Genomic DNA, 12044 nt, shown 5'->3' with positions numbered 1-12044 from the left:
CAGTGCTTCACCACTCTCATTGTAAAAGCTTTTTCCTTATACCCACTCTGAAATGACCCTCCTTCAGTTCAAAACCATTTCCCCTTGTCCTCACAACAGACCCTGYRAGAATGTTTGRCCCCGTCTTTCCTATAMGCTCTCTGCAGCTGCTGAAAGKCCACAGTAAGATCTCTCCAGAGTCTTTTCTTCAGGCTGAACAACCCCGATTGTCTCAGCCTTTCCTCACAGGAGAGGTGCTCCATCCTCTAATCACTTTCTGGCCYTCCTCTGGACTCTCTCCAGCAGTTCCATGTCYTTCCTGAGCTGGGCATTCCCAAWCTGATGCATCCCTGCAGGTGGGGTYTCACCAGAGCAGAGGGGCAGAATCCCATCCCTCACCCCGCTGCCCTCGCTGGTTTGGATGCAGCCCAGGACACAGTGGGGTTTCCAGGCTGGGAGTGCCCACTGAGGCTCATGTGCAGCCTCTCACCCAGCAGCAGCCCCAGCCCATCCTCAGTGGAGCTGCTTTCAATCACTTCATCCCCCAGCCCGTGTTKACACTGGAGTTGCCCTCACCCAGGTGCAGCACCTTGCACTTGGTCTTATTYAGSTTCATGGGGTTCYTGTGCACCAACTTCTTGAGCTTGTGCAGGTYCCTCTGGATGGCATCCCAACCTTCAGCTGTGCCAAGGCACCACACAGCTTGGTGTCCTCTGCAAACCTGCTGAGGGTGAGTTGATCCCCCTGTCTGTGTCATTGATGAAGACACTAAAAATGGCACSRGACCCCCAAGGGACACMACTTGTYACTGGTGTAATTGAGACAAATTATCTTAAAGGGTGAAAATGTAGTACAGATAGTGCAGGAACAGCCACACTGCTGGTTCAGAGTGGCAAATTTCAGTAAAAGCACTGCATTAGGCAGAAGTTATTTTTTATCAATGCTTCATTTGGTGTGCTACAGCTGCTGACAATAATTCTTTCCATTTTAAATGGTAATAAGATGGTTAAGTGGAAGCAGGTAAAGCAGTTGTGATGGCTGGAAACCCAGCTCTCACTGACCAGTGAGTGAACATCCATGCTTGATCCTTCCAGCCAACTCCTTCAGAGTGATTTAACTCCTGTTTAAGGGCAGGATCAAGGACAATGTAGAATATTTCCCTTGGAAGTGTTGCAGAATGTGTGTGTGTGTGTGTGTGTGTGTGCACGCACTTTTTTTCAGTGTGGTTCTAAAAGGGTTAAGTCACAAATCTGATAACTTTCTTCCTTTTGCTAGAATGGATCGCATCAAAGCCAGGCAGCAAAAATACAAGAAGGGTAAAGAGAGGATGCTCAGCATGAACCAGGAGTCCTCAGAGGGGCCRGAGATTCAGAAGGTTTCTGAAGAGGATGACGAAGGTACCATTAGCTACTACCATTAGTTCAAGCTACTCTTGAACCATATTTGCAGTTGAGTGCTAAGGATCTGATAGACCTGTTAGTCAGATAAGTGATAAATTGTTCTTGACTACTGCCAGCATGCAACAAGTTTGTTAGCTGAGTATCAGTTCCAGGCTTATTTCAACAAAAAAAAAAAATCAGTGTTATGTAGTGTAACAACGTTTAGAGAATATCATTTGCTTTGAGGATACTTTTGCTTAACTTCAGGCTGTKGGCAGAAACSTGAAAAGAATCWGAGGTTTGTTTTRATGAAAGTCATTATCTAWAAACCACAGTTTTACAAWTAGGTAGCACAAACATTTTTCCAGCAAGGTTTTCTGGACACTGTTCTGGATTTTTTTTTCAGTCACTGAAATGTTTGTGTACTTTTAATGTTATTTGAAACATGGGAACAGACAAAATTATACCTATCTAGTGCCACATTTCCAGCACTCGCCTGGGATCAGGACTTACTGGATTTAAAAATTTTTTGAGCTTGAATGTAAGGAGATTTGAGAGAAGGGAATTTTTTTCCTCAAGTATGACAGTATGTTTTAAAACACAAAACTCAACTTTTTAGCTGTTTTAGAGTAGAATACTGTTTTAACTGCTGCATAAACCAGAGTATTTCTGCTTAGTGGTCATGGTTTTGCATTATTTTAATATTAAATGTACTCAGTAGATCTGACATCTAACGTGCTCGTGAAATTTTAGCTCTTTTGAGAGAAATTAAAAACTATTAATCACTGTAAGAAATATGTTTCTCATTTTGTAAAATTAATATTTGAACATATTTTATTTTAGGAGAAGCAGACAAAGAGAAAGCCAAGGGCAAAAAAAAGCTGTGGTGGCGGCCTTGGGTTGATCATGCTTCCAGTAGGTTTTCTCAATCCTCTTACAAATATGTGGATTTAACCCTTATATCCTTGATCAGAATGAAGGCATTCCCATAACCTGTTTGTTTTATGTCTGATTTTGTGATTGTGACTTGATAGAAGGCTTGGGKTTTTTTTAAAAAAAATTATTTCTATTTTTCAATCTTCAAAGAATTTAACTATATTTTTAACTTCTGTGTGTTGGAAGCATAGCTAGCTTGATACTTGTAGCATTCTTAGAAGAATATCAAATCAGATAAACATGTGCCAAAAAGAATCTGTCTTGACTTCAAAATTTTCAACTCCTGCAGAGCTCAATGTATTTAAAAATGTGAATGTGAAAATTTGCCAATGCATTCAAAGATTAGTCATAATTTCTTTTTCATGTACACACATCATACATCTTCTTTCATGGCTCATCAGTCATTCTAGTGTCAGCTGTAGAAATCTGAGCATCACAGTAAGGTAGAAAGACTGCTCCCAGAACTATGCTGCACAGAGCTCAGCTTCATCTCTCTAATGACACTTTTGTGTACTGTTGATGCCAGTTGTTTTACTATTTTTTGGGTTGTTTTTTTTTTGTTTGTTTGTTTACCTGAGAGCAAAAATATGTCCAGCCTTGTGCAGAAGAMACTATTAGCATGTGTCACTCATGTAATTATGATATTATAATTTGTTGCCCAGGCCAGTAATATGATGGATTAGGTAGAACAGGAAAGCTAAGTTGCAATCTCAAATCAGATGTCCTTCAATTGGATKTTTGTTGAATGAAATCAGATGTGAGCTGTTTAGTAACCTCTGAAGATGTGAAAAAATACCTAAATGTAGAGCACTGATAAGAGTCTTAAATCATAGAACCACAGAATCACAGAAACAGAGAATGTGCTGAGTTGGAAAGGACCCATCAGGATCATTGATTCCAACTCCTGGCCCTGCACAGGGCACCCCAAGAGTCACCCCGTGTGCTTGAGAGCACTGTCCAAAGGCTTCTTGAGCTCTGTCAGATTTGGTGCTGTGACCACTTCCCTGGGGAGCCTGTTCAGTGCCCAACCACCCTCTGGGTGAAAAACTTCCTCTATCCAACCTAAACCTCCCCTAAGTCAGCTTCATGCCACTAAAACTATGAGTGTCTGTATTGTGTTTGGTCATTTAGGTTAAGAGGTTGTCCAAGTGATAATTTTACACATGTACATTCTGCTTCATTTACCTGTGTGTATTTATTTATAACTACAGCAGATAGATGTTTGCCAGCAGTGTTTAACAGAACATGGTATGTTTATTTCTATCAAGTCACAAGTAAACTGTGCCTCTACTTTTCTTTTTCTAAAGGGCACACTGCCACTTTAGAGAGACCTATCCTTTTCAAGTCTTACAAAAATGAAATTCTTGTCTTGTAATTTCATTAAGAACAAAAATGAAAAAAAACAAAAACTATGATTTGTGAGTTTTTACTATAGAATTTCAAGCTATGGTGATTTTGAAGGAATGGGATACGGTCTCTTGTTTATTCACCAATGGTTTTGTAGTAAGAACTGCAMAGAGAGATATTGACTTTGGCTTTTACATATTTCATCCTCATTAYTTAAATGTTCTTAGATGGCAAGTTKCATTTTGGTATTTAAATATTGAGCATTCTTGAAATTATTTACTGCAATAATGCAAAACCTTGTGGGAAACATCACAGACYCTGATCCTTGCATCCACACTCACTGAAACATGGCACTGACAGTAGGTGTTCACAGGAATGCAGACTGGGAATAGACAGATATTCTCCATTCATTCTTTTTGAAACACCAGGGTGACTGCAGCATTCTGCAGSAGGTGGCTCTTCATCTCAGTGAATGGGTTTGTGGGGGTATATGTGACAGTAGAGTCACTCAAGCTTGAAGTTTTTAATTTAGACATCCACTGTTATTTTTATATCACTTGCTATATTTTATTGTGCGGAAAGATGCCTCATTTTGTATATTGTAGCAATTAAAACAGTCATGGATTTGGGTCTGAGTAGAACAGATGAATTATCAGTGAGGATTTCCTCACTGACAGTAAMTCCCAATTTCCCCTGTAGAGAGGTGTGGTTGCTCCTGTGTTTGTGGATTATTTATGGAGTCCCACAATGATCAGCAGGAGTTAGGACCACATGGATTCTCCTGGGTCACACACTTGTGAYTGAGGTAGCACAAAGGATGGTGCCTGCAGATGTCCTGGGGAGCTCTTTCCCTCTGGGCACAAGCAGATGTTGGGATTATGCTTTGTCCTGCATGGTTCCCCTTCTGCCTCCTCCACCTCATCCCACAGGAAAAGCCTGTCCGTCCCTTTTCTCAGTTGGAGGAAGCCACATTTTGCAGTACAGGAGGGGTCTGCTGTCCAGTCTGGCCATGAACTGTGTCATTAGTAAATCTTGGTCTCCTCAGCAATTCTTGTAGGTGACCAACACACCACTGACTCTATTCTGATGTGTGCAAGAATGCATTATTGCTATTCAATCATACCTCTCTCTTGAGATGTAAAAGGGGTGGAGTGTCCTCTCACATTCACTTTAACCTAAAAATTCTATAAGGGGATCAGTGTGGATTCATTTTCTGCCAGCTCAGGCATTCCAAGCCTGACCGAGTGCTACTCTGAGCCTTTATGGAGCTGCACTGCAATAGAGGTTTTCCCAAATATCAAACCACACCCCGCCGATCTGCACTGGTGATTTCTGTTGCTGATYACAAGATACCTTTCCATGAAAGAGAACTGCTAACTACTGGCTCTTAAAATACTTTCATCTCTTAAAATGCATTTCAAATGGGCCTTCTTGGAAGGTGCAGCCCCAAATAATTAATTTGTTTMATCCAGGAAAGATCCAGACTTCCTTTCACCTCAGTGCAACAATTAGAACTGCTGAAGTGGACTTTCTGTCCTTGTGCAGGGCATTCATTTGTACTAAAACACATAACTAGGCACATGAGGCACCAAATTCCCTCTGTGAGGGARTTTTAGATGCCAAAGTTATGATCCAAAGAATTCTGGAGAAATTGCAGAATGTGCTTACCCTGAGGTTTGTACAGTAATTATGTGTGGTCTCTCTGCACACAGGACCTGTTGTATAATTCAAGGTATGATTGAATTAAAGCAATTGTCACTTTTCCAGAGACCYATAATGTTGTTTAGATACAATTTTATATAAATATGTATTGCTCCATATATCCAGATTTTGTAAAGTTTCACCTAAGTAAATGTTCCTTTAAATATTTCAGCTTAAATGTCAAAATTATTTACCATTTTTCACTGCTGAATGTAATGCTGTTATTTTTATTTTTCTCTTGCTCATTACCTATTTTTATTTCTTTTGTTTCCCTTGTTCGTTCATGTAGGCCTGTTGCCATCTGAGAAATAAAAACATTGCTTCTGTTCAAGGATATAAGGCCTAGCTTAATCACTGGGCACCTATACTSTATCAAGGTTTCAGAAACTTTCTGAATCCATGGGCATAAAATTAAAACTCATTTGCAATCACTTTAACAGAATCCAAGTGATTAGTTTTAAACAAGCCAAGGTTTTCCATTACCTCAAAAAAGTTTAAATGTTTGAAGAAAGTATTAAGTAATACTATTCCATCGCATAGTTTAAAGGAYTGCCTCAGTGTTTTAAAGAGAAGTTCTGTATTTTTTGTCCAGTGGTATTGTTCATGTAAGTTCATTTACTTACCTGCTGGGCTTTTTTTACTCCCTCAATTAATCATAAGTCCCCAATAAATTTAGACTTAACTGTATTTTTTTCGAAAATGTAACCTTGTAAATTAATAAATTTCAGTAGTTTTCTTTACATTTTCTTCTCATAAGGATGATTTCCTTAGTTCTTGTATAGTTCTTATTCATGCCCAAAGTATTGCAGACTARCATGAAATAAATGGCCTGAGACCTTTTAATCTCTTGTTTCTTCTCTATTTTCACCTCTCCTGGTTATGAATTTTTAAATGACTGGCTGCCTGTTCATAGATCTTGGGGGTGTTGACAATAGAACTTTTCAGAAAAGTAAGAAAGTATTTTGTTTCACTTAGTGGTCAGAAGTGGAAATTATTATTTGTTTGAGACGGATAGTGAAGAGGAAGAGGAAGAGGAAAAAAAAGAAGAGGAAGAGCCTMGAAAAAAATCTGCATTTCAGGTACTTTACGGTAATTTGCTTTCTCATTGACAACTAGAAAAAAAAATAGGTTTCTCATAACAAAGACATATATATTAAAGCTGCCAGTTCCTCTAAAGTAGTCCTGGAAAGTGTTGCAAATTAAATTTCTTGCCAATTGAAAATGTAAGATTGCCTGCTTTAAGCATTGCCAGATTCTTACAGAAATACTAGGAGAGTCAGAGCTTCATGCAATTATGCCTGAAGATAACAAAAATGCAAAAAACAAAGGTTAAGAATCAAAGCTATATTTTTTTCTGCATTACAATGAAGACAGTTGAGGAAGCTGACTTGCTTCTGGTGCTACTGCACAATGCCTCCGGTGGTTTCCTTGTTTTGAGGAGATGTTATCATTCCATGAAGAAATGRTCCCCAAAATCATCAGGTTTTTATGGGAAAGAATATAATAAAGAAAAAATTACTGAACCTAGTGGGCCAGAGAAATATATCTTTGGGTTAGAAAGAGTTTAACATTTCAAATTACAAAAGGAGACCACATCCATTTATTTTCTTTCATATTCAGAACAGTGTTAATTGTTATATTTGCATTTTAAGTGTCAGACTGTGTTTTTGAGGGAGGATATTGTAATGTTAAAAAGAGACCTGAAGTTTCCTGTATGGGTTCCTTCATCTGGACTGGTTGGTGTTAGACAATGCCAGACACTGAATGCAGTGGCTTGAATGAAGAACTTGTGTGAAGGAGTTGGTGAAATACCCCTGCATCTAGGACTGCCTTTGCTTTTGTAAGATTGAAGTTTCACTCGTGGAAGAATTTTTGGAAATGCTGCAAAAGGTTTTTGGGTTTGTAACTCCAAAAGCTGAGGCAAACAGGTGTTTTTTTTGCAGATATGAGGGTTCCCATCTAGATGCAACCTTGCCTTGATGCAGAACTGGTACATCACTGAATGTTCAACCCCCCCCAAAAAAACAAAAAAAAACCAAAGAACTGCCTCCTTGCTCTTCTGTTCCTTAAGCCAAAATCATTCAAACAAAGCTTCACAGACAACACTATTGAATTACAAGAAATGTTTTATTTAATTCATTAATACAATGTTCCTTTTTWTATATAAGATTCATATACTTACACTACATTACATTACCAGCTAATTACATTTRTTAAAATGCCTGCATGGTAATGACATGAAAAGAAATGATCTGACCCTAATAAGGACAAAACAAACCAGGATCAAAAGATTGTGATGACTAAGTTTTATTTTCTAGTATTGGCACTATTTTTTTTAATATATTTTGCATTTAATTTACCTTAGACCATAGAAATGGTTCATGAATTTCTAGGAGATTTTTCTTTCTGGTTTTCATGTATCTATAGAGGAAAGTTTGCATTCATGTTTCTGCTGWTTGTTTTTTAAAACTGGTGACAACATTTTGTTCAGATGTTCTGGTGCCAAGCTCTGMGATGTTAAAGAGTTCTAAACTTGTGGGCAGAAGTTAAGAAGATATTTTCATTTATTCTTTCATTTATTATTTTTTTATTCATCTCAGTCCTGAAACTACTGGTTTGAGGATGGAGGATCTGTTCTTTATTTCAAAATTTGGTCAGATATTCTGRATAAGTGGCCTGTTTTGCAATATGTGCAACAAGAAGATGCTGGATGGCTTTATATAAATAGAGACTTGCATAAAACAGAATATCAGTTTTGTTCATTAAACGTTTGTTCATCATTTGGTTATCATATCTTATCCACCTTCCACCATCATGCACATGGTCTTAGGAAAAATACTAGCAAAGTGAACTTTGTTGTAGATTCTGTTAAAAATTATTTTTAATTTCTGATCTTTCTTTCCATGTAAACTGTGTGCAGTAGTCCATTCAAGGGTTACCTTGGATATTTTAAATAGTAGAGATTTCATACAATTAAGAACCATATTATTGAAATTTTAATATGAACATAAGTGATCTTCTCAAATTAAAATTTATGAACRTAAATTTGTCCTTATTATTCTATATATAGTAATATCTATACGGGATGGATATTTAAAATGGATCCTTTTAYATTAATATTTTCTTCTTTTCTACTAACAACTCTTGCTTTTTCCTTCTTTATAGAGAGCTATTGGAAAATTTGCTTCAGCCATTTTAGCCTTGCCAAAGTCTATCATTAAACTGCCCAAAACAATTCTTCAGTATTTAATCAAAGCAGCAAAGGTACTTAACATTTTGCAAATGCTCAGTGTGTGACCCACCCCATAGTTCCTGACATAATGTATATATGCCTCTGTCCTCATCTGCATTTTTCCTCTTATATGAATGATTTAAAAAAAAAAAATAAAAAAAAAAAAAGATGAGAGCTGAAATCTCATTCCTAGTAAATGCAATGCATTTGATCATTTTGGAGCAGTCAAGTCACAAGCAAAGATGTCTATCTGTTTTTAAGTGTAACCCCAGAGAAAAAATGCAGACCCAAATTCTTCTTTTCTTTTGATACTGATTTACAAGATGATCTCATMAAATTGCATGTATCTTAATGACCCCATGGTAATTGATCTCAGAAAGCTGGTAAAAGGTTTGTAAAANAAAAAAAAAAAAAAAAAAAAAAAAAAAAAAAAAAGAAGACTTGTACATCTTCTCTCTTGTCCTCCTTGAATAGATTCAGCCATTCCTACCTTTGGCACCATTATCACTTTCCACTCCATATGTAATAGGACATTTGTAAGGAGTGACTGTTACAGATTGATAGTACCAGCTCCAAAGCTTAAAAGATATTGCATTGAAAGTTTGTGCAGTGATAAAAATCTAAACTAATATGAATATATGCACCAGTCTGCTTCTAAAAAACCCACTGCTTAGCATAGGTAATTACATTAAATTTACGAATCAAATGCCTGTTCTTAATTCTAATTTTCTACCCCTTTCCAAGTCTGCCTTTTACCTCTAATTTCTTTATGAATGCTATAATAGTGTCTGGTGCACATTTTCACAATTAAATGTCAGTAGATGYTGGCAGTTTCTGACTTCCAGTAAATGAATATGGTATTAATTCATTTAAGTATCCCCATTCTCCCRGATCACCTTCCTTAGAAAACACCTATTACAAAGCAAAGGGAAACCRGGGCTTCTGATCCAACACATTTTCTCATGTGGTGCCTGTTTTGAACAACTCAGACACATAAAAATAAATGTACAGACTTTGAGAGAGTTGGAAGGGGTTCTTCTTTTCAATAGCACCAAAATAATTTCCTCTCTATTGATGTATACCTTCACAAAACAAAATAAGTTAATTTTTCCCTTTTAAATCATTTAATATCAGTTCAGCAGTTTTTAAATGAATACTTTAAGTGTTCCAAAGCAATTTCCATAGGAAAATTCTAAAAAATATAAACCAAATAGTAATTTTGCCATTCTTTCCTATGAAGGGCAGTTCCAGCTTCACTGAGATACACGTGTGTTGCTGTCATGCATGTTTGTGATGTGGATTAATTAGAGCTGKTTTGTTACTGTGCTTTTTCAGCCTCTTGCCTGCATCTGTGTGCTTTTCTGCCCTTCTCTGTTAGTGGCCTGTGTTGCTTAACAATAGAAGATAATGCAGTGCCAATTGAAGATAATTACCATTTTTCAATGAAAATGATTAAATGAGCAAAATAACACCTTTTGCCCAAAAGATTCATTGAGAAGATGAAGTTACTTTAGTTTCTGTTGCTGACATACATTTAATGTCACACAGGGATTAAAGAAACAACTTTTGCTCCTTTTTTTCTTTAACCTTCCTTCACAGCTCGAGCAGATCTATTTAAGAAGCTGCTTTTCAGTAACTTCTTTTACTTTTTTTTTAATCACCATTCCTATATCATTTATAAATATTTTGGGCCAATTCCACACTGCATGCAGTCATACAGGTCAACAGACTGTTGATCTGAGTGAGTGCTCTGAGCACGATTCGGTCCCATAAAATACCCTGGATAAATTGGTAAGTATTACGGTCTTCATTTTACAACTGGAAAAACAGAAGCAGAAGGATTCTACAGAGACTTATCTGAAGCAACAAAGAAAGGCATAGTTAAAATCAGGAAACAATGTGAGGAATTCCTAGCTGTCCAATTTGGACCTGGTAACAGATAACTGATAACCAGATAACAAATTTATAAACATTCCACTTGCACCTGCAGAGGAGGGAGAAAATATCTGAGCTGTGAAAAATACACCATTACCTGTACAGGACTATCTCTACATCTTTTGATGTTTTAGTTAGTGGATTGCAGCAATTTCTGTGAAAGTTTTCTCTGCTCTGCATCTTGCCTGTAAAATGATAAAGYAGAAATATAGAATTGAGATATTCAGGCAAGGTAGCCCATTTGCACAACAAGATATTAAATCCCAAAGCTCAGAGCATGAATTTTTGTGGGTACTAATGAAACTTTGTTCACCCACATTATTTTCACATTTGGTTTTACACTTACAAAAATAGCACATGAAAACTCAGCAGATCTGCAGGGGAGGTGTTTGATTTGGGATTAAAAGTATTTCCTTGAGTCACTGATCTGAAAGCATTTACTCAAACTACATAGTCCTGCTTGTGGCTTATTCCCTGGCTTACTCTCAGAACATGGGGAACCTCGATATAAATGAGTTTTTTCCTTCCAGTTTGTTTATCAAGCCTGGATAACTGACCCTAAAACAGCTCTACGACAGAGGCGCAAAGAGAAGAAGAGTTTTGGGAAGGAGAAGCGAAGGCGAAAAGGATCTGGGGATGGTAGGTAACCTTTTGCATTTTAAAAAATATAATATTGACTATTGTCTGTTGTTCCTGGTAGTGAAAGGCAGATGAAATTTAAAGGACAAGTGGTCTCAATGCTGACTAGGAACTGGAAAAATGAGTTCCCTTTGGCTGGCAGTCTTTCCCTGCACTAGTCCATGGCAAGGTCAGCCAGAGCCATGTCCTTCTGTTCTGCTAACACTCATTGAGGAAGGGAGAGGGGAAGATGGAATATTTGTATTTTCCATGGAGCTGCAAGACATGCCCAGAGCTTTTGGAAAGTAGGAAGATTCAACACATTGCAGAAAAAAAGTCAGGATATAAGGACAGAATTTTATAAAACAAATACCCTGGTAGGTAACAGCATTTCTCCACAAYTTATCAGTGTAAATTCAAGGTGTTTGGCCAGAATCAGGCAGAGCAAGAACATTATTCTTTCACTGCCTCCTATCCCAAAAAAGTTTATCTTTCTGTCCAGGTTTCTCTGGAGTTCATCAGTTACTCATTTCGATGGTCAAGTCATGGGTATAYCCAGAGAAAAGTGTTGAAGAACTATTTCATGAGGGAGTTTCCAAAGAGCTGTAGTTCAAGTGGAGCTGCAAAAAAAACCAAAATTCAATGACATAGCCACATACTATTTCTTTTTGCCACATTTCCTATATTGTTCCCTAAAGAAGCTTGAGCTGTTGATACATGAAGAAGAATATAAAAAAGTGTTTTTCACTTTCCGTGTTGCACTCATTGAGGACCCCAAATATTCACAAACCCCTACATTCAGTAGATAGCAAAAGGAAAACGTACAAATGTTGGCTGGGTTTTAGTGGCAGTGTAATAACATCTGATCTTGCTCAGTAGCCCCTATCTAGTAAGAAAATACCACTACAAATTACGAG

The 12044-nt window shown here is 37.3% G+C and overlaps 1 protein-coding gene across 2 annotated transcripts in view; it reads left to right on the top strand.

The window, feature by feature from the left end:
* The window catches only part of PIEZO2 (piezo type mechanosensitive ion channel component 2), a 284493-nt gene that overhangs the window by 237802 nt on the left and 34647 nt on the right, over positions 1-12044 (top strand). Inside the window, exons 30-34 of one of the 2 annotated variants that reach the window (XM_057368929.1) lie at positions 1255-1376; positions 2202-2273; positions 6318-6421; positions 8508-8606; positions 11040-11148. In XM_057368929.1, coding sequence (XP_057224912.1) covers positions 1255-1376; positions 2202-2273; positions 6318-6421; positions 8508-8606; positions 11040-11148 — 506 coding nt within the window. The remainder of the gene's footprint in view (positions 1-1254; positions 1377-2201; positions 2274-6317; positions 6422-8507; positions 8607-11039; positions 11149-12044) is intronic. The other variant, XM_057368928.1, reaches the window with a different exon arrangement.

Source organism: Malurus melanocephalus, unplaced genomic scaffold (assembly GCF_030028575.1).
Source record: "Malurus melanocephalus ecotype Western Australia unplaced genomic scaffold, MMel_1.1 scaffold_99, whole genome shotgun sequence".
Lineage (NCBI taxonomy): Eukaryota > Metazoa > Chordata > Aves > Passeriformes > Maluridae > Malurus > Malurus melanocephalus.
Note: the sequence above shows the minus strand (reverse complement) of the source record. Positions and strands in the feature narration are given on the sequence as shown.